This window comes from Hyaena hyaena, unplaced genomic scaffold, assembly GCF_003009895.1.
Source record: "Hyaena hyaena isolate Hyena2069 unplaced genomic scaffold, ASM300989v1 scaffold_76, whole genome shotgun sequence".
In the NCBI taxonomy this organism is placed as follows: domain Eukaryota; kingdom Metazoa; phylum Chordata; class Mammalia; order Carnivora; family Hyaenidae; genus Hyaena; species Hyaena hyaena.
In genome coordinates, this window is record NW_024080709.1 from 2712403 (window position 1) to 2735984 (window position 23582).

Here is a 23582-nt window from a genome sequence, read left to right on the forward strand (position 1 = left end):
ATCATTTGTGAAGTGATGCTGATAGTATTTTATAGTTACTTTTACAAAATTTCCTTTCTTGGCAAAAGTGGTAGTTAGTATATGATGTTGCTCTCCCAGTTCTTCAATTTCTTTAAAATTTTTAATCATCTTTGAAACCAGTAGTGTGGTAAACCAAAGGCAAGAATGATTCCTGAAGTTCTCTCAAGCTCCAGCATTCTAGGAGATAAACTTTTCTGGTTGGGTGATCTGAACCATATAATTGCATCAGGGAGTGACTCAGCACCATGGAGAGAGCCCCAAATGTAGGGGCCCATCTTGGGGGACAAAGGGCTGGATTGAAATGAGTAGTAGAACACAGTATAGTCTTTGCTTTGAGCATGGCAGTCTTCATGTGAGTGCACAACTCCTGGCCTAATACCTAAATTAATGAGTTTAAGTCTCCATTGAATAAAATATTCAGATTATGATTACACTTTGTTTCATTAACTGCATTCTCAGAATAATGTGATGGGGTTTCCCTTTCAACTTGTAATTAACTTTATTGAAAATTCTTATTGGGGTTTTCAGGCAGCTTCCTAAAACCTTATTATAAATTATTTTAATATATGTATTATGGTATTAAACTATGTTGCTTAATTTTATATTGGCTGTTATTTTTAAATGAAGAAAAAATTCAACACTAATCTTGAAGAACAGTGAGCTGATTGAACTGAAAACAGTACTTTGAAAAGAATCTGTACTCAACTTCTGATATCTAATACTGCAATTTTGGTCCTTCCATGCCAGATACGGCATTTTCATTTTTCTACCAAAAGCAGTGTGACCTTAACCAAACAAAATCCCCTTCTCCCATTAGACGATTTGTATAAAGCTAATCAAACCTGCAAGAAAGACCTATATTCTAAGACTGATAGATCTCCTCTCAATCAAAGGTGAGGAACATCAGTACATGAAATTTTTCTGCTTTCTTTCACTATGATTCTTGGGAAGTTGTTAGGGCATATTTCTCTCAGAACAAAATATCAATTTCTCAGGAAAATGTCCTAATTTCTTCATTCCTCTGTGGCCACAAGTGTTTCAAGGGGCTCTCCTGCATGCATGTACTCCGAGCATCCTGCCCTCATGCCTATCGTGCTTCTCTACAATTATCTGTTTACTCCACGGTCTCATAAACTGCAAGAAGACAGTTCCTATTTTTTGTTTCATTCATCTGTATACCTCCAATTCCTAGCACACTGCCTGGCTCATAGCAGGATTTTAATAAGTATCAGCTAAATATTGATTGATTCAATGGAAATACTAAATGACAAGAAATCAGACAAATTGGCTAAAATCTGAGTCCTCCAAAACAGAAATGGTGACTTTATCTTGATTGGTCCACTTTCAAAGATTAGTGTAGTCTAATACAGTGATTGTTAGCAAAAACCAATAAATGAGGAGAAGAAAGAGAAGAAGAGACATAATTTGGAACATCAACCAGTATAGGTCATTGGGGAAAGCACAAGAAAGGTTACTGAATAGAGTACAAAGCTTAAAGCCAGACAGAGATGGGTTCATGTTTGAACCCACATATAGGGTCTGAACTCCTTACCAAATATTTCTGTGGCCTTGGGCAGACTACTTAAACCCTCTGAGCCATAGTTTTCTCATCTATAATATGTGGGTACAATATCTTTTTCCGTTATTTCATGGGGTTAGAGTAAGAAGTAAAATGCGTGCATGTGATAGGGGCAGAACAAACATTATTCTGTTTATATATCTGTTTATATATCCACACTAGGTGTCAAAAACATAGTAGGCATGCTGCATCATTTAATCCTGATATATAAATAGAAACTCTCTCCCAAAGAAACTGTGTCTGAGAATAGGCTTCTCCGAGAATGGAAGGAGCAGAACTTGGCATCTTTTAAACCAAACCAGACACTGTGATGGGCACTTAGGCTTTCTTTACAAACAGTCCTACAGCTGGTTTGAAGCACTTTGGAAAAGCAATTCAAATCTAATTAGGCAATACCATGTGGCCAGCATTAGTAGCAATTTTTGAAAAGAGCCCAGGCGATGGCTTACAGAAAGTGGTGGGGTTTGGGTTTTTATTGTTTGTTTTTTTTCCTTTAAGGGCTCTGTTTCTCTGTTGCTTGCACACACACATACACACCCTCATGAGTACACAATCTCATTTTCTGGGTGAAAATACAAGGAGTTTGAGACCATACCGATTCCTACGGGCCTGGTTTGTCACTGTAAATAAAATATTAAAACCAATATTCCTAACAGAACAAAAGCTCATGTGTTTCAACGGGAATAGAAGAAAAACATAAGACAGGAACAAATGGCGAAGAATAGGACAGCTGCTCCATCAGAACTATTTCCTTGGGAAGAAATTGACAGATTTTTCAGTTCTCATTGGCATCAGAAACACTAGTAGTAACACACACACACATACACACACACAACACACAGACTGTGTCACCAACTGATACACAAAGAGGGCAAACATTTTCACTTTGAAATATCAACTGTGCGATGAATTCATGCTGGTGTGTATCATCGCCCCCTTGCTGATGGACCACATTAGCACAAATGGTCACTCGTTCCACAAATGAGAAGAGTAACGGCTAATGTTTAGGTTACTGGCCACTATGCTAAGTTCACTTATAGGCGTTAATGCATTTAATCCTCCGAAACGATCTTGTATTTTGTTCCTTTTATAGAATGGGAAACCAAGTTTCAGAAAATGAAATTAAGTTTCCCAAGATTACATCGCCAAGAAGCGACAGAGCAGACACCCAGTTACATCTACCTCCCAAGCCCATATCCCCCACTGCCTCACTGCACTATCTCAAAGACATAGTGGACATGTTTAGTGGGCATCAACTACATGCGAGAGACCCTTCTGTAACTCCAAACACTTCAGGAGAAAACCAGAACTCTTGATCTAAAACTACACAAAAGTGAATCAAGCCGTTGCACTGAGCCTACAAATGTGTTTAGTTAACCCACTACAGATCCAGCCCCAAACTCTGACTTCATCACTTACCCACATGCCAAAACCATAACAGTCAGAGATCTTCCAATGGAACAGTTTTCGTAAGCCCCATTGTGGGAAAGAAGGCTCACATTTCAGAAACAAGAGTGTTGGTAGCCATGGCTTCATTGAAAAGAGTTAGAGCCTCATAAGAGTGGGAATTAGCCAAGTTCCCTCAAAACTCAAAATCCCACGGGTCCTGCTAATGGGTTCCACTGGCTAGAGATTCATCCGTCCATCCCTGTGTTCATTCATTCAACAAATACCTACTGAACACTGTGTAATTTCACTGGAGATACTCGGGTGAATAAAACAAACACAACCCCTGCCCCCACCCCGACAAAGCTTAAAACAGAAACATCCACCCCCCTTCTCAGGCATGGCCTTGGAGAACCGGCTCTACCACCACCATAAGAGGGGCTGAGATACTCTCCACCCGACTCAGCTGACTGAACTGGGGTCAGACAGCTGGTCCAGGGGAAGCCAGGCCACTGGCTGCTCAGAAGCTAGTCCCGCTTCCTATCTCTGAATAATATGAACTAAAAGACCCAGCAGGTAAGACAAAAGTGATGCTTTACTCACTCCACCTAATAAAGTCCTGACAGTAGCCCTGAATCCTACCCTTCCTGAGCCTGGATATTCACCAGAAGATACCTGACGTGCATCTAGCAAAGTTCAGGCTGTGTAGTCAGACAGACCTGGGGGTGAATCCTGGTTTCTCTATCTATTAACTATGACAAGATGGACAAGCTCTTTCGCTTTTAATTTTACTGTGGATATTTTCAAATACACACAAGGAAAGAATGGACTCCTATGTTTTTGGCCACCAAATAATAATAATAATGATTAGTAGTAGTAGTAGTAATATATGCAATAATAAAATTTCCCCACTTCTGTTTCACCTGCCATCCTCCACAATTTTATATCTTCCTGGCAATTTTTAAAGTAAATCTCAGTCATCATGTTAGGGGAGTTCCTTAGTTTCTATGAATCTGTTTTCTCCGCCAGGAGACAGGAATAATGATATGACACCCCCTCCATAGGCTTTCTCATTCACTGGACAAAAATGGATGGGTCTGCTGCCATGAGCCAGCCCAGATCCCATGGTATGGGGTGCCATTGTGACAATACAAAGCACGTGCTCTCGTGTAGCTCCCACTACATTGTAGTGGGAGAGGCATAAATAAGGAGGAAAACAATTTCAGAAGGAATAAAAGTCATGGAGAAAATAATGGGGAATGAAGAACAGTAGGTAACTTGGGGGCCAAAGGGAGACAAGCTCCAATAAGGCAGCTTTGAGCGTACGATGTGAAAAGGGAGAGGCCTGGGGGTGGGGTTCTGCAGGCAGGGAGCAAGGAAAGTCCAAAGGCCCTGGGGCAGGGATGAGCAATGCTGGTGGAGAGTTGTTTTCGGTACAAAATGAGTGAATGCATCCAGAGCTTTAACACACAATGACGGGCACATAGCAAGTGCTCAGTAAATGTTAGTTACTGTTCCTCCTAAGGAAGGAGCCCTCACCAGACCTACATCGGAGGGTGTTTTGGAAATAGCTCTCTTTCCTACAGTGCCAATGGATCTTTGGGTTCACTTCACATATCCTTCAACCACTTCAATTCCGAGGGGGGAAGACATCCCCCTTCTGCAAGTACCTGTACCCAAAGGAGAGGTCACATAGTGTAGTGGTTAAAACACAGAACTTGGGGTCTGACTGACCCAGTTTAAATCCCAGCTCCACCATTTAGTCGCTGTATGAACTTTGGATAAGCCATTTCACCTCTCTGAGCTCCACTTTCTCCACCTTTAGGACAGTGGAAAAAACAATACCAAACTAATAAGGTTTTGAACATTCAGTGGGGGCGAGGGTAGAATGCTGCCTATATAAGTTACTGTTAATATTTCACTATCTTACATATTTTTTACTCTTATACACCTGCCCTGATTAGGAAAAATTCCCCCAATTTTTAAAAGATATTTGGGGATATCCCTGCCAGGGTCTCCAAAATCAAGCGTAGGACATTTGGGTGTCTTGGTAAATACGGGAAGTGAATGGAAATCCATGTGGCCCTAGATATGAGCTGTACAACATCTTCAGAAGCTAAATCATGGATCTGCTTTTCATCTGGCTCCTTGTAAATCCACAGGGAAAGGGTCCTCGGGTGGGGGTGGGGGATAAGGAGGTGGTCAGGGGAGAGCTGAGGGTAGAAAGGGAGCCTGGTCTTTCTGATGGATTCTGTGTCTGGAAACATCCAGCCAGCATGTCTCTACTATTTGGCCTGAGATCTCACCTGCTAAGTGAACGCTGTAACATCAACCCAATTCCAAAGAGGGGTTGCATGTTTGGGTGGAACACTCAGAGGGGACTCTGTCCCATGAGCCTATGTGAAAGCACAGTCAAGACATCAACGAGTCCTATTCCAACACTGACCAGGTGAATGACTTTAAGTGGATGCTTTTATAGACCCTGGAAGACACTTCTTCTACTGTGGCAATAAAGGCTTTGTAATTGCTGCTGACTTATTTAGTGTTGTTTACAATCTTTACCACATCATTAAACAATACTGCACAACCAAAATTCTACCATCAAGCTGGCCGTACGAAATACAATGTAGTATCCTCGAGTGGATCCTGGAACAGAAGAGGGGCATAAGAAGAGGAACTAGTGAAATCCACACACTATCCACACTTTAGCTAAAAATAATGTACTAATGTTGATGTCTTCGTTTTGACAGGTGTAGCACAGTAATGAAAGATGTTAACATTAGGGAGAAGTGGGTGAGGAGTATATAGAACTCTTGCTGTTATCTCTGCACCTTCTCTGTAAATATAAAATTATTTCAAAATTAAAATTATACATATGTATATATTTTTTAAAGTGTGCTGTTAACACAAATGAGCTGAGAAACGTCAATCTGGGCTCTCTCCTTGTATCCACGGTCTTCACTCACAACTCCCCATCACTTTTTTTTAATGTTTATTTTGAGAGATAGAGACAGAGCATGAGCAGGGGAGGGGCAGAGAGAGAGAGAGAGAGAGAGGGAGACACAGAATGTGAAGCAGGCTTCAGGCTCCGAGCTGTCAGCACAGAGCCCGATGTGGAGCTCGAACTCATGAACCACGAGATCGTGACCTGAACCGAAGTCAGAGGCTTAACTGACTGAGCCACCCAGGAGCCCCTCACATCTCCCATCCTTAAGACCAAAGGGAGCCTACATTTACTCTGCACTCCCGAAAAGCAGGGGAGTGTCCCTGGCAGGCTGGGAGGCTGGGGTGGGGGAGAAAGGAGCACTTTCATAGCACTTGAGGACAAAATGTGCCTTCAAAAGGAAACTATAATTATACAGAAGCCGAGGAGCATTTGTGAAAAATCACTATCTCATCTGAATCTACATCCTGTTCATCAAAGAGGTCGAGGCCCTTTTGATTATCAGACTAAATATTTTTAGGCAATATCACTGAATGCCTGGAAAGAACATGAACAGCATCAGCTGAAGAAAAATTTATCTTCAGATAAAAAGGCAAGACTTGCATCTCACAGGAAAAATCAACCCAGAAAATTTATAAAGGAAGTTGACAATACTTCCCCACATTGAAGCTTTCTCTCCCCGCACCCCCCCCAACAATTGGCCTTTACCCTAGTCCTTATCCGCTCCCTTCCTTCTAAATACCCAGATTTCTGCAGACTTTTGATTCTCTTAGCTTGACGAAAGCATAATGGAGAGATCAGAAAGGGGTCTAGCATTAGTATTAAGATGAGGAAAGAGGGGCGCCTGGGTGGCTCAGGTGGTTAAGCATCTGACTCCAGCTCAGGTCATGATCTCCTGGTTTGTGGTCTTGAGATCTGCATCGGGCTCTGTGCTGTCAGCTCAGAGCCTGGAGCCTGCTGCAGATTCTGTGTCTCCTCTCTCTCCGTCCCTCCCCTGCTCATACACACGCTCTCTATCTCAAAAATAAACATTTTTAACAAGACGAGGAAAGAGAAATAGATGGAGATAAGTATTCTCTGAAAGTTATGTTGAATGGATCACTGAATAGAGATGAAAATGACATTCAAGTTTGGGTTATCGAATTCCCAGCCAAATGTGGTAACGTGAATGTTTAATGAAGAATACTCCAACAATGGCATGATGTGCCCCCTCTTCGTATATCACAAACAGATGCATCTTTCCCTCCATTTTTTGTAATGGTGAATCTTTGCTGCTCACAATGTCCAGAGAAGGGTTCAATAGGTGCATTCTAATTCTGGCACTAAGAACTGGTCTAACTTCTCAGCGGGAATGGATTCCTTCTCTCTAGTTCTCTATAGGTCAAAATGGGCTCTGGTGACTGCCTGACCTCTCAAACCCCTAATAACTGATACAGTTCAATCATTTAGGCCTATCCTCTCAACAAACTCCCCAAACCATTCCCTCTCCTGAACATGTAAATTTCCCCTGTATCTACAATATGCAAATAGCTCTTGGGAATCAATAAAACGATCAAATCACTACTAGGAAGACTATCTTTACTACCAACTACTAAAGTAATTATAAAAATTAAACTGATTAAGGGGCTCCCGGGTGGCTCAGTTGGTTAAGCGTATGACTACTGGTGTTGGCTCAGGTTATGATCTCAGTTTGTGAGTCCGAGACCTGCATTGGGCTCCATGCTGGCAGTGTGGAGCCTGCTAGGGATTCTCTCTCTAGCTCTCTCTCTGGCTCTCCCCTGTCTGTTCTCTCTCTCAAAAAGAAATAAATTAAAAAAAAATTTTTAAACAAAATTAAACTGATTAATGTAAATCTGTGGAGGAGCTATAGGCTTCTTATCTTTCCAGATATTCCCCAAAATTCTAGGAAATAAGGACTGGATCAACCAAGCTGCAATATAGGAAATTAACATCTTGTAAGAATGCAGTAAGTGTTTATGTACACCTAGAATTCTCTTCTGTAGTTCACCAGGAATGCTCTAGCATACGTCTACCAGTAGAATATCACATTTTTAAATTGGTATACATATCTCTGATTACTGGGGCTCAGATGTAGGCCAAAAGCAAGAATCATAAATAAACCAAGTTAGTCCGTCACAAGAAACTTCTAAATTCTTCAGTGCCTGGACACCCATCTCTGAGCAGTAAATTGTTTTCGGTACAACTTTAAACAGAAATCCCTCATTTAAACAAAATTCATTAATATACCTTGCCCTTTGGCCTGATGCAATGATGAAATGAGTTTGTTATCCCATCTGAGTGTTGATTCAAAAATCATCTTGAAACTTATAACTTCACATGAAAAACTTACTAGCAGTCCCCTTGTGTAGCCACGGACTCAACACCATCTCACCTTTGTCTACTCTATGATCAAGTTCTCTCACATGTAATGTCAGGAACCCACACACAAGGAGGTTCCGCATATTTCCCAGTGACATCTGAAAGGGAATGTGCTCATTTCCATCAGAGCCTGAACGGGACTCAGCAACTGCCATTACAGAGTTGGTCCAATTTACCACATCCTTCAGGGCTGAGAGATTTGGTCATAAAACTTCCAATCGCTGATGTATTTCGCTCTAAAATGTGGCCATTCCTCATGCCATTCTATGGCCTAATTCATAAATAAATAATGCCAAATCATTGAATACATTGAAACCTAACACATTCTGTTTGGTGGCCCATTTCCAAACCATGTAAACATTGACTTGATAAATATGTGGCAACATTTCCAAGGCTGTGAAAAATTATCACAAGGCAGGACCGGAGAATCCACATCACCTGTGTCAAATACCGCAGATTTATTCCTCTACCCATCAAGCATAAAAATTTGTGGCCTAACAGTTGAAAACGATGATTCAGCAAATAAAATGCCAGCGCAACTCTTGTAATGGGGCCTCAGCCAAGGCAACCAGGACTATAAAATGTGCCGTGTTTTTAAGAACCTCTGGCCACAACTAAATGCATCCTTTACACAGTCTGGCTTGTGTTATTTTGAACCAAGCCCTCCACATTAATGTGGGGTAGCCTGAAAACATAATTGCAAGGAATATGTACCCCAAACCAACATAACCACAACTCACCACCCCACACACAAACACACGTGTATGTGCACACATGCCGACGCACACAGAGTAGTCTGGGATTATTTTTATGAAACTCCACTTTAATGAAAAAGAGATCAAACTCTTCTGAACTACCGTCTGTTCATTGAAAACAGCATGAGCCTAAAGGTCACAACCATTCCACCTCAAGAAGCAGATAAATAAGCACATGGACCATTGGTTAACCGATTTCCCACTCAAGATGAACAAATAAAATGGGTTTTTGCCAAATAGATCAACTATTTAAAATGAAACAACCAAGTAACCCATTTGGTTAATTAAATACCTATGATGAACCAACCCAGAGGGCCATTAGTTAGCGGAAGAACTAACCATAAGAAAACAACCAAATGGATCATTCTTTAACAGAGACACCAACCAAGTGAAATCTGATGATGCCAAACACAGCTAGCTAGCTTCATCCCGAAGAGATGAGAGAAAACTTCTAACTAGTCAACAAACAGGAAAGCTCTTACTGAACCCAAATGCACCCCATGAAATCTGGACACGTGACCACCGCCTGGGTCACCAAGTGGGGCTGGAAACGGACCGCACAGCTATACTTACGAAGATTATTTATGGGCGCTCTGGTATCCATGTTTTCATAATGCTGGACATGAACCACAATGTTGAGGTCCCTCTCCATGTGGTCAGTGTTGCAGTGGCCCTGTGGCCTCATGACATCTGCAAGGGCCCTGAAAGGAGACAGAATTTAAATCTGTTCATTCCAAACACAATGACCGGCACCTGCTGTGTTCTGAGCACTATGCTTATGAGGACAAGGCCCCTCGCTCCACGGAGCTGCCGGCTCGTTAGAGGTGGGAGGGAGAGAAAGACATCAGTAAGTTAAAAAGATCGCTGCAATTACAGATTACATAAGGACTTCATGCAAAACAGTCCACACGTTCCTCACAATAGCTGTGTAATTAGCAGTATCACCCACCTTGCAGAGCTGTAGAGAGGATTTAATGACGAATATATGTAATGTGTCTGCACTCCATAAACTTAGTCCCCCCTCATAGCTAACGCCCAACACCACATTCCATGTACAGCAATGGCCCACTATTAGCAACAAATAACATTTATGGAGAGCTTATCATAGCGGGCACCATGCTAATCACGTTACGTGCCTTAATTCAACTAAGCAGCTTACAAACACCTTATGAGGTTTATTACTCCTTTGCAGATGAGCAAAGGCTCAGAGAGGTGAATTAACCTGCTAAAAGTCACAGAGCCAGTTATACAGGGCTTTGAATGAGTCCATTTTCACATCTCTGTACACTGAGTGCACTGAGTTTCCTGTAGCTAGGGAGGACTTGGAGTGATCCATCCACACCCTTAGGGTGGTGATCCTCTTAATCAGTAGCTGGCATGGAGGGCAAGCTTACAACCCGTGTCACCCCCTGGGTTTTCTCATCATGTTTCATCTCCTTGACACTCATCCAAGGGTCAATATTCTTTTTACTATCATTTGACAAATAAGAAAACAAGTTGAAAGGTGTTAAGTGACTGTATAGTTTCTCCCAGCTGCTGTAACAAGTGCCCCAAACGAAGTGCTTCAAACCACAGAAATGTACTGTCTCACAGTTCTGGAGACCAGAGTTCCGAAATCAAGATATTAGGGGGCTCCTCCCTTGCCTCTTCCTGGCTTCTGGTGGTTGCTGGAAATCTCGGCCATTTGCTAGCTTGCAGCCGCCTCACCCCAGGCTCTTCCTCCATCTTCACCTGGTATGTCTCCTGGAGTCTCTGTCTTTCCATGAAGAAGTGCTTTTAAGGACACCAGTCATCCTGGGTAAGGGGTGCACCCTCCCCTCCAGGATAACCTCATCTCAAGTTATTACATCTGCAAAATCCTATTTCTAAATAAAGGCACATTCTGGGCACCACAAGATGAAGCCTTTAAAAAGCTTTTGTTATGGGGCGGGGGGGGGGGGGGGGGGGTAGGGAAAGAATTCAACCGGAACAGTGACCTTCACAATTAGACGTGAACTTAGTAAAGGAGCTCAGCATTTGCACACAGAGCAGAACAGAGTAAGTGTCAAACAGACGTCACATCTAAGGTCAGAGCTCTCCGCCACATTGCCCCCTCTTCACCGATGCTTCACCATGTCTTTACTGAGATAGGACTATCCTTGAATGACATATACGACCGTAGGTATAATGGCATAGGTGTGCATCTTTGACACGAGTAGTGCTTTGACCCCAGACCTCATTCTGTTTCTTCCTCTTTGCACAACGTGAGAGCTGGTCAAAATGCTAATGTGAATCCCCTTTACCCAGTGGTTTCGTGGTGAAGCAGAAGAATATCAGCTCTGTTTATGCAGTTCCCTAAGTGGCCACCTAAATGGACACCACCTCCCTGCCTCCGAACACAACATGGCAATAGGCATCCACATCCACACCTCCTCTTGGACCAGGGAGAGCTCCTCAGGGTACACACCCACAGGTGACACTGCCAAGGTTTAGGATCCATCCACATGCTCTGAACAAACCAGAACGCTCTGAGTCCACATCCAGGGAGAGAGAAGGAAGGGGAGCTGTTTGAGTGAGACCAGCCTGCCTGCTGAAATTTACACCCCCACCTCATAGCACCGATTCTCAAATAGTGTCTGCGTCTGTCAACCAGTGGCAATAGAATCACCTGGGAGCATGTTAAAATGCGAATTTTCAGGGGCGCCTGGGTGGCTTAGTCGGTTAAGCGTCCGACTTTCGCTTAGGTCATGATCTCGCGGTTCGTGGGTTCGAGCCCCGCGTCGGGCTCTGTGCTGACTGCCAGCTCAGAGCCTGGAGCCTGTTTCAGAGTCTGTGACTCCCTCTCTCTCTGACCCTCCCCTGCTCACGCTGTCTCTCTCTCTCTCCTAGAAATAAATAAAAAACATTAATAAAAAATTTTTTTTTAAAAAAGCAAATTTTCAGATGCACCCAGACCTACTGACTCAGAAACTCCAGGGGCAGCCAACCATGTTTTCAGGGGCACATTCCAGTCTGAGACTGTGTTAGGCTCACAGAGGCCCCAAGCTGGACTAAGTGGTTGCTCAGGGGGCAATGAGACAATGGCCCAAAACCCACAGCGGGTGAGAAGTGTCAGATGTGAAATACAGATAACGCAGCCAAGAGTCCCATGTGAATTGGAGGAAAAGACTGAGTGCGCCAAGAGACAAGAGAATAATCACAGCTCCCATTCATTCATTCATTCATTCACTCAACAAACAGCCATTGCCTACTATGTGCCAGGCACTAGCCAAAGCTCTGGGAACACAGCCAGTGTGCAAGATGCACAAGATCACTGTCTTCCCGGAGCTTGGATTCTAGGGGACGGGATAAAAAATATACGCATGTTAAATAAAAAACTGTAACATGATCAAGCGAGACTGACGCATAGCAGCGTTATTCACAAGCAGCCCCAAAGTGGAAACGACCCAAATCAGCTAATGAATGGACACACAGAGTGTGTGATATGCAGTGGAGTATGATTTGGCCACGAAAAGGAAGGAAGCATCGGCATCTGCTACAACATGGATGGAGCCCGGAAACTTGAGACTCCTGCAAAAGGCCCAAAAAGCCACAGGGTACATGATTCTATTTCCATCAAGTGTTCAGAATAGGCTAATCCATAGAGATACAAAGTAGACCAGTGGTGGCCAGGGGCTGGGGACAGGGAGGGCTGGAGAGTGGCTGTGGAATGTATATGGGCTTCCAATCATGAATGTTCTGGAATCAGATAATAATGAAAGTTACTTGACTTTATGAATATGCCTAAATTCACATAATTGTACACTTTTCTAAAATTCTAAATAAACTGAGAGGGAGAGAGAGAGAGAGGGAGAGAGAGAGAGAAAGTGATAGGAAAAGCTTTCCAGAGATGACATCTGAGCTGAGCCCTGAATGGTAAGAAGGAGTTGGTCGTGTAAAGATGATGCAAAGAAACTTCCTGGCAGAGGGAGCAGCCAGTGCAAAGGCCCTGGGGCAGGAAAGAGTTCAGATAATTGAGGTGCAAGCCAAAAGGCCGATGAAGCTGGAGGATAGCCAATAAGGAAGAGAACATTCAAGGTGAGGATTATCCTACCCGTTTTATAGAGAAAAAAGCTGTTCAAGTTCACCCGACACATCACAGCAGGGACTGAGATACAAACCTGAGTGTCTCTGAAAGCCGAGCTCAGCCTCCTTCCTCACTCTCTGCTGTAAGCAGAGTCTGAAACTCAAGGGAGTTCTAAGAAAGGGAACCTTGCGGGGAAAGCAGGCCCTCCAAACCTGATTTGCCTTTTTCACTTCTAAACAAGTTCTTCCCACCATAAGCTTCAGGGGGTCTGTGGACTCCTTGGGAATTGAATGGAAATTTTGTTTGTGCATTTCTCTCGAGCAAGAAGCTGCAGCTTTCAGCAAATTCTCTAAAGAGTCCCCCCAGAATTCCAAATTATTTGGGCTTTCAAGAGGTTAGCAAAGTAAGTTATCAGGACAGCTCCCACCAAGTTGGTCAGCGCTGCTATCTACAGATCCCCTGGGCTTCTCCAGAGGGCTGAAATTCCTGAAAATCCAGCCCAAAAGCCAAGGATGCTTCTCTCCAAGGCAGCCCTTCCCAGGGCGTGCAATGGAAATGAGGGTTATTAAGAGGCCTCTGTCCCCTGGAAAAGCAGTCTTCAAAGTAGAGGCCACTCACTCTATGAACCACATCAAACGATTCAGCATAAGGACAGGAAACCTGAGAACTCCTGTCTATGCTCTTTAGTTGTTAAAGTGAGGAATCCAGGCAATGTGTGTATGGATGCTGGCACCCCCACTGGACATGCCCATGTCAGACAGAATCAGGAAGCTCAGACCAAGAACGGTCATTGGCAGCGGCACCATCCCTGGGGTACATTGCCCATATTACAGCTATGTGCCCCCCCTGAAGGAGATAGGCAGGTAAATTATCTAGGTTTACCGAGGCTAACCATCACTAAGCAGGCACATGGCTTAGAAATATCCCTGTAACAAAACCACAGGCTGAAGAAAATACTGATAGAGGAAGCACAAGAAAACAATGGAGTTGACTCTCCCCTTCTCTTCAACAGCTAGCTTGTCACAAGGTTAAAAACAATGATCAAAGCAATGTCAGCCAAAAATAATCAAAACACTCATGAAAAGTATTCAAAATATGGACTGCTTGTAAGTTTCATCCTCAACATACATCATGCTTTGATGTTAGCTAATGATTGCATGATGTCATTGTGCTTACCAACAAATTTGAAGATAGTATTTACTGCACCTTCAACTCAGGTTAAAATGTGTTTTTAATGTATGCTTTATAATGTACCTAATAACTGTTCACTGGTGCATGCACATACTTATTAATACAACAAATGTGTATGGATTAGGGTATATACTAAAAAACACGTTAAGAGGCGCCTGGGTGGCTCAGTTGGTTAAGCATCCAACTTCAGCTCAGGTCATGATCTCACGGTTCATGGGTTTGAGCCCCGTGTCGGGCTCTGTGCTGACAGCTAGCTCAGAGCCTGGAGGTTGCTTCGGATTCTGCGTCTTCCTCTCTCTCTGACTCTCCCCTGCTCATGCTGTTTCTCTTTCTCTCAGAAATAAATAAAACATTAAAAAAAAGTTAAAACATGTGTTCAAAAGCTTCATAAAAAAGACAATGGAAATCACCAACTGTGTGCTATAAACCAAATTCCCAAGGATGTGCCATCTATTTGTGACACATAGTTTGGGTGCTTCTCAGATAATGTGCATTCATGCTACCTAGGGGTCTTGTTAAAATGCAGATTCTATTTCAATAAGTCTGAGGCAGGGCATGAGACTCTTCCGCTCAAGCTCCCAGGTAATAAAAATGAGGCTGCTCCATAGGACACACTCTGAGTAGTAAGTTTCTAAGAGCACTATAATGATAAACTTTAAGTGTCCACTTGACTGGGCCACAGGGTACCCAAATATTTGATCAAATGTCATTCTGGATGTGTCTGAGAATGTGCGTGATGAGATGAACGTTGGCATTCCATAGACTGAGTAAAGTAGATAGCCCTACGTCATCTAGGTGGGCCTTGTCTAATCAGCTGAGGGCATGCACAGAACAAAAGACCAACCCTCTCTTGAGTAAAAGGGAATTTTCCTGTCTGACAGCCTTCAAACTGGGGTGTCAGCTCTCAGATTTCAGAGTTCCTAATGGTAAGTCCACATAATGTGTATCCGTCTCTCTCTCATATGTATATACTATAGGTTCTGTTTCTCTGGGGAACCCTAACTAATAAAGTACCTTATGAAAGAAACTATACTTTCTCTTGATATCCCTTGTTCCATTTCAGAACAGTTATGTTGAAACACTGCCATTTTTGCTGTCAAAGCTCATTGAATATCGGGCATTTCATAAGGTTTGATTTAGTGTCAATTTCCTTCCAGATGTACTTGTGTGTTACTTGTCTCGAGCCATTTGACTGCTACCTCTTTGAGTTCAGGGACTGTGTTTGTACCGTCACTATTCTCTTATAGCTCTCAAAACAGCACTAGGTATGCCATAGGTGCTCAATAAATACCTATTAAATGAAGATGTGAATGGGTGGGTGGGTGAATGAATGAATGAATAAATTAAAGAGCAGATACTGTCTTTGGTAAACTGTGATGTCAGAAACCAGAATTCCTCTGCGCCAGATACTGTTCTAGGCACTGAGGATACAACAGTACAAGAGATCTGATGTCCCCACACCCCTTGCTGTGGACAGCAATGCAGAGAGACAGATAATCAACTAGCTAACCAATAAATTAATAAGCTAATTTTAGGCTGTAATGTGAAATGAAGCAAGTAACACCAGGCGATGGGCTGGAGGGGAAGTGGGCAGCGGTAACTGAGCCTGGGTCATCAGGGACGGCTTCTCAGCCGAGACCTTAATGACAAGGGAAGCAGCATGTGAGGTCTGACAGAGGAGAATTCGAGCCAAGCCAACACAACAGCTCCAAGGTAGCAATGAGCTTGGCATATCTGAGGAAGGAAAAGAGAATATGACGTTCCTTCACTTTCCAATAACAGCGAGCAAATAAAAGACCCCAACGTTCCCAAACAGAGCTCAGAGTCTCCGCATCTTGCTTCAATGCTTCCAGGGGCTCCAAGGTCTAAACTACGTTCTGACATTTCAACACTTGAATAGGATTCCTGAGCATTTCCTCTTGTACCACAAGCATCTTTTATTTTTTCAAGAATGCAAGAGCCAGGGGCAGGAGGTAACTTTCTGGAGTGGTGGTTACGGGGTACAGGCAAAGCTCCTCAAACCACACATCAACTTAAAGCGGGTGCCTTTTGTTGTGTAAATCATACCCCACTGAAGGTGATGGCTAAAAAGGACTACAACGCCCAAAGAGAAGTAACCTGCCACGAAAAAGAAACTACAGAGACTTCTCCATGGCCAACAAATAAGCCCACAAGCATTTCTCCAACCTGGGGAGCTGGTTGAAGCCAGAGGGGAACCGCAGATGTGCAGGAAAAAGGGGAGGCGAGGAAGAAGAGAGAAAAGGCAAAAGAAGGGAAGGCATTTATCACCTGATGCCACTTCTTTAAAAGGGACTCTCTCTTCTGAAGCATGTTTGAAAAAGACACAGGACACTGTGCTATGTAATTTGCCACTTGGATTTCTGATTCTGTTTGAAGGTGGGCAAAATAATGACATGTGTTCCCTACTGGCTTCAAGTGTACGGAGCTTCAAACATGCATTCTTGCCCCCAAGGTCATTTCTCATCAATGCCTCCTCCGAGGGCGCTGGTTCTGCCAGGGGCAGATCCAGGAAGCGTTCCTGGTCTTGATCTTACAGTGGCTCCTTGAACTGGCCCCACGGCAAGTGTTGTCATTTGCAGAACAGCAAGCGCTTCTTTGTGATCTGAGAACACGGAAGTCCTGCACGTGTCCGCTCAAAGGCCGTGCAGCCTAGTGGTCAAGGCCCTGTGCTCTGGCTTCAGACTGTCCGGGTTTGAAGTCTGACTCCTCCTCGCCCCAGGGCCTTGTTCATCCTCAAGGAAACTAATCTGTGCTTCCTAAAGGCACATTGTCATAAAGCCTGCCTTACTGGGGCACGACCCAAAATTGAGAATTTCTACCCAAGCTCACGGCAAAATGGCAGGCGGGACAAGTGTCCTTTAATATCACCCAGGCCAACACGTTGCAAGGCATTCAGTGTGGCCGCACCTGGGTCATCTCTCCTATCCTGAGCCTGTGACCCTCTGCTGCTGAACTCTGATTTAGGAGACTTGACCAATGTCACGCTGAAAACATGTAGCAGAGAAAGGGCTAGGTACTGAGTTTCAGACTACAACATTTGCCCCTTTGGCAGATAAGGGGTAGAAAATTCCAGTTATAGGAGTGATGGCAAAAGGGTAGAAGTTGCTGAGCAGTGACCATAAAGAGGTCTTGTGCTAAGAGCCTCCCAAGCCCAGTCTCCGTGAAATCTCGCACAAGCGTAGGGCATAGGGATCATCATGGTCTCATTTTACAGACAAGAATCTAAAACTCAGAGAGGTGAAGTAACTTTCCCAAGGTCACACAGCTCTTAGGCAACCAGGCTGGATGGAATCTCAGGCCATCTGACTTGAGGTCAGCCTGACCACATCTCCAGGGACTAGAGACCAGCACTAGGTGAATGGGGTGGCGATGGAGACAGAAGCGAACCTGAGAGCCTCCTAAAGACAGAAGTCACCACTTGGTGACAACCCACAGCTTCCCTGGGAAAATGCACATCTGGTGTTGTCAGAACGACCAATTTCTCAAGAGAAGTCAAAAATCTGGATTTCTATGTGAAATCTCCGTGGTTCTAAGTTGGTTTGAAAACATAATATAGAACAGAGACTGAGGAAATTTCACAGCCAGATGCAGTGAGCCTTGACTGGATCCGAGCTTGGAAGCCTAAGCTCCAGAGGACGTTTTTGGGCATGACCGGGAAAATGTTACTCTGATTGGCTATTGGATGGTATTACAGAGTTTCTGTCCTTCTTCTGGAGTGTGATCCTAGGACTGTGTTGTGTGGGAGAATGTCCTTGTTCTTAGGCGATCCACGCTGAAGTATTTAGGGATGAAACGCCATGCCTGCAATCTCTTTTCAAATGTTTCAGCCAAGAAACACAGGAAGAAGGGAGAAAAGGAGAGAGAAAATGAAAATACAGAGAGTGTAGTAAAGCAAATATGAGAAGACACTAATAATTGTGTGGCCCAGATTAGGAACTCTCAACTGGGGGGTGATTCTACCCCCGGGATGACATGTGGCTGCGACTGAGGACATTTTTCTTTGGAACTGTCAGAGCTGGGTAGTAAGGTGGGCGTTACTGGCGCCTAGTGGGCGGAGTCGAAGCCTTCTGCCAGACACCCTACAACGGGAAGAACAGCCCCCCACAACAGCCCCCCACAACCGACAATGAGCCGGCCCCAAATGGAGCCCTACCGGCAGTGATAAAGCCTAAAGACATTTTTATCTTCTTTCAAGGTTTTTTGTATGTGTAAAATGTTTCACAGTAAAAAAAAAAAAAAAAAAGAAAAGAAAGAAAAAGAAAAAGAGAAACTTAAGAATAAGAATAAACAGCAATACCTTGCAGACCAAACAAAACACGTCTGAGTGGCAGGGAAACCACAGCTGCAGCTGTGTGTGGTCACTTGTTTTGATACATAGTGGCTGGTGCCACTGAAGTTGTCTCTGATACCATGAAGCAAGACCCTCCCCACCCGCTACAGCTCCTGGAATTCCTTTCTCCTGTTTTCAGGTCCCAGTCAGCCCAGAAGGGAGCAGGGGACATGCCCAGGACTCTGGGTCTGAAAACTGCCCTCGTGGAGGCCTCTTCTGGGTTACCACAAACGCACAGGGCACCGGGAGCAGCCGGTGACGTGGGGGTGCTTTCCGATGAAAGGAGAATGAACCACTCATCTCATTGACCCACACAGCCCAGGACAAAATGATTTAAGGGGCTGTGGCTGAGACGTTAATTTCACCCGGAAGCTCTCAGGTGGCTGGGTGTACCCCACGCAGGTACCCCCTAACCTTTGGCTGAGACTTGAAAGGGTTAACTGCATACACGGTGCAACATGCATTTGGAGGGTCCCTGGGGCAGCTCCCAGCACCGCAAACACACAAAGCAGCAATACATGCAGGACACACACAACCAAATGCAAATAAAAGAATGGCATTGGATTAATGCATCCATCCCCAAGACTGTCAAATAGTCCCAAAGTCCAGAAATCTTCCTTAAACGTGGAGGCCGCTTTTGATGAGCCATTCAGGGAGGCTCTTCCATGCGGATTTCTGGGGTTCATCCCAGACCTTTACTGACCTGGAATCTTTCCAGACAGAACACAAGAATGTGCGTTTTAGGAAGACCCCCACCCCCACCCAAGGCTCCCTCAAACTAAAAACACAGTTGAAACCGGGGTGCGGGGACTGCAGTTTTATAACCGTGTGACCTTGGAGAAGCCATCCAACCTGAGCCATGATTTTCTCATCTGTAAGTGGGAATTGATAGCACCTGTCTCCTAGGGCAGTCATGCACACTAAAGGTGTGTATACACACACATGCACCCGAGTACACGTACACACACCCCTAGTACGGTACCTGGCAAATGTTCCTTCCTTTTCCGTAATAGTGATTGGCTACACCGGAAAGCCTAGAGAGCTTTACAAAAGTACAGAGACTTAGCAACGTAGAGATTCTGATCTAAATTGTCAAGGGCGGGGCCTCTAGCAACAGGATTTTTTTAAAAAGCACTCCAGGTGGCCGTCAACAGCAGCTGGGGGTTGAAAACCACACGTGGAAACTGTCAATAAAAATCAACTCTCCTTTCTCTTCAAGAGAATGTACTTCCACTGCATTCTGAAATTTTCAAAACGTGTAGCAGGTGAGCATCTTACCCAGGCTCTGTTATCAGAAGGCGGGGTGCCTCCACATTCCACACCCAAGCAGCCCTTTCCTGGTCCCTGCAGAAGTGGGTGCAACCCGCTAAGCTGGGGGGATTCTTTTTCTCCAGACAGAGCTGCAAGGCGGCAGGACAGGAATGGGGGTCCCTCCTGGGCCCTTAGGTCGGAGGTGCAGTGCTGTCTCAACAGGACACCCAGATCACACAGGGCCCGAAGATCACACGTCACCCACCTTCTCCCACCGCTGGCCAAAGGGAGCCGCCCACCCTTACCTCCTCTGGCATCTTCCCCCCTCCCCGTCTCCCGCCCTTCCTACCCTCCTCCCCACCCCAAACACGCAGGAGGGCTCCTGCAGCGCCGGTTTGGAAGGAAGAGGCTCAGCGGATACTTCAGCAGAGGAATTAACCCCAAGCTGCAAGGCAGCCTACCCATCCCGGTGCCTCCCTCCCTGCCAAGGCGACGACGCGCCTGCCGCAGTCCTGCCTCGACACGCTTCCTTCCCTTGAACGCAGACCCCGGGAAGCCAGAGGCACCGGCGGGGCCTGCGGGGAAGTGAAACTCGGGCCTGTCGGGCTGGCGACCGCGCATCCTGGGGGTGCAGGAGGTGGGCGGGGCCAGCGTGCTACTCTCAGTCGGTCTGGGTTTCCTGGATCCCCTCGAAGCTTACTTTTGCGCGAGACCCCAACATCCACCCGCACCTCCCTGCTGGCCCAAACCAAGAGGAACTTCCTCACCTCTTGCCCCAAATCCCTCCCCTCTGGAAAAAAAAAATCATCGGATACTCTGCGTATAAATAGAAAATAATTACTAGTGAGGTGGTAATGTTCCTTCGCCTATTTTTGGTGGGTCTCTTTGTTGAGATTTTTTTTTAGGCAGGCTCACGGAGCGCGTGCATCCACACGAGCACACACGGGCCTCCGCCGGAGGTGTGGGGAGGGTGTGCGTTCGCGTGTGTGGGGGGACACATGGCGACCCCGTTGCCCACGCTCGGCAGGAAGATCGAGCGAGCCATCCAGCTGTTCGCTCTTCACCCCCGCCGGCCCAGCCCTCCCGCCAACCCTGGCCCCCGTCGGGTCTGGGGGCTGCGTCCTCCGCCTCCAAAGTTACTGGGTTGTGCGAATCCATTTAGACACTTTTAAAAAAAGCAAAAGGCAAATAGCTCCATTAATCCCCAAATGCCTTCTCCCATCTGCTGCGACTTGCTCGCGCTGGGACTTGCATAATGAATAAGGCAACGGGGAAAGTTGACGAATCAGGGTTGCGGGGGGTGGGGGGACAGGGGGGCTCCCGCCCTCGGAGCACGCGCCAACCCCTGCAAGGGACACGGCGCGCGGCGGAGACCCTGGCCCCCAGCAGGGAGAGGGGGCGACAGCCGAAAGGGGCGAGGGGTCTGGGTGGCGGGGAGGCAACCGAGGTCCCAATTCCAGGGACCTGGCAGCTCCGGGAGAAAGAGGCGGCCGCTCCAGGCAAGGCTTTTGTTCTCGCCCTCCCCTCTCTCCTCTCCACCTCCCTCGCCTCTTTTTCGCGAGCCTTACGAGTTGCAGGCGGCACACACTCCTTCCCTCCCTCCCTCCCTCCCTCACACACGCGCGCGCGGGCTCACACACGCCCCCCTTCCCTTTCGGGCCCGCCTGCCCTGTTTACCTAGAAGCTCGGATCTGGAATCCGAGGGGTAGACCCCTCCCCAAAACCCAAGGATCCGGGGCCACGGGCTCCCGGGCCGTGTGTGTCTCAGATCCGTTTCAATCCAAGGCGGGAGGGGGCGGAGGGAGGGTGGAGGGGGCAGAGACCACCCCCCACATACACACGCGCGCTCAAATCCACACCTGTGCGGAGCCCAGCGCCCCCTCTCCGCGCTCGGAGCCGAAGTTGGCTTCCCGGGCGACCTCCCCCAGCGGAGACGCAGGGGGTGGGGGGAAGCGCCATTGCCCGGGTAGAGGTGCAGCGGGAAGAGGAGGGGGCGCGGTGCCTGGAGCGGGAGGCGGCGGGAGGGCGGGGGAAAGGCAGCCCACCTGGACATGTGCTCCCTTTGGGGCCGGTGCGCTTTCTCCAGCCCCAGCTTGGTGAAGATGCCTACAAGCACCATGACGGCCACCACCCCGCAGATGATGTAAACGATCAGGTTGGTCTTGTCCTTGGTGGGGTCGTGCAGGGGGTCGTCCTTGCGCGCGGGGGGCTTGCCAGTGTTGAGCCACAGCGGAGTGTCGTAGTTGGTGCAGGTGCTCTGGTTCAGTCGCCGCTTCTTAAATGTGCAGCAGAACCGGAAGCCACAAGTCCCGCAGCAGAAGATGAAGTCGCCCGAGCTGCAGTTGAACGGCGGGTCCCACTGGCCCATGACATCGAAGTAGCCCCGGCAGAAGTCCGGCGTGGGCGCCCGGGTCGGGGGCGCGTCCGAGACCCCCGCGCCCTCGCCGGCCTCTCCGGAGGCGGCCCCGGAGCGGTTGCCCCCCGCCAGCACTACCACGCCGCCCAGCTGCGCCAGCTGCCCGTGCCCCGCTCGCTCCTGCGCCCGGCACACGCGGGCGCACAGCTCGGTGAGGAAGCAGCCGAGGAGCAGCCGGAGGACGCGGCGCATCGTGTCTCCCAGCCCGGGCTCGGCCGTTCGGCCGCCGCTGGAGCCGCTGCAGCCGCCTCTCGAGGCGCGGCCGAAGCTGCCGAGGCTGCTGCCGGGGGCTGCGAGCCGCCGCGGGCCGCACATGCAGGGAGCGGCGCGGGGCGCTCGGTGGTCGGCAGCCACTGCGCTCGGCTCAACCCGCTTTCGCCTCCAGCGCGCCGCGCGCCGAGGGGCCGGCCGGGGAGGAGCGCGCCTGGCCGGGCGGGGGGAGGACGAGCGGGGGCAAGCGCGGGGTGCAGGTCCCGCCGGCTACGGGGAGAGGCGGGGGCCGGAGAGCAGGGGAGAGTCGGTGTGTCCGCGCCTCGCCTCGGCCGGCGGCTCCGGACTCGCCGCCCTGCGCCCGCTCGCAGGATCCCTCTCACCTCTCCAGCTCGCCAAGTGCGCTGGAGAGAGCGAAGCAACACTTGTGGAATGAAGGGAGGGCAGGAGGAAAGGGGGAGGGGGAGGAGGGCGGGCAGAGGAGGGAAGGGGGGGTGGAACGGGCGCGAGCTCGAGAGGGGCGGGGGCGCGGAAGAGGTGACTCGGGCGGGCGGGAGCGATTTGGGGGGCGTGCGGAGCTGAGCTGGGCGGGCGGGGAGGAGGGAGCGTCGGCAGCCACCGGGGCTGCAGGCACCGCTCCGGTTTCCCGGCAGGTGGAGGACGGCTGCGGGACCTCCCGCGCCCTCTCCGGGCGGGAGGCGCGGCTCAGACCTGTTCGGGCGCAGAGGCGGCTCCGCCCGTGGCTTTTTCAGGCGTGCGTGCGCAGGAGCCGCAGCTTGAATCTGCACTCCAGGGAAGGGGGGACTCGGAGGGGTTAGGGACAGACTCAGGTGGCTTCCACTCCAAGGCAGACGGGGGCACAGTCTGATCGGGATCGCCCCTCCATGGAGTATGGGGCCGCCTCGCCCTTCCCTTCCCCCGACTGCGCCCTCCAGCCGGGCGTGCATCCGGGATGGTCGTACTCCCTGGGACAAGCCGAGGACCAGGGATGAGCTGGGAAGGCGGGGTGGCAAGCCACTGGCCCCGGGGCAAGCACTCCAGGGAGAGGGTCGTG

General features: G+C 47.7%; 1 protein-coding gene across 3 annotated transcripts in view; it reads right to left on the reverse strand.

The window, feature by feature from the left end:
• Positions 1-22510, reverse strand: part of SHISA9 (shisa family member 9) — a 281487-nt gene extending 258977 nt beyond the window's left edge. For all 3 annotated transcript variants that reach the window (XM_039233557.1, XM_039233555.1, XM_039233556.1), the window contains exons 1-2: positions 21948-22510; positions 9638-9765 (exon numbers count right to left, since the gene is read on the reverse strand). In XM_039233557.1, the coding sequence (XP_039089488.1) occupies positions 9638-9765; positions 21948-22510 (691 nt within the window). The remainder of the gene's footprint in view (positions 1-9637; positions 9766-21947) is intronic.
• Positions 22511-23582: the final 1072 nt, after the last annotated feature.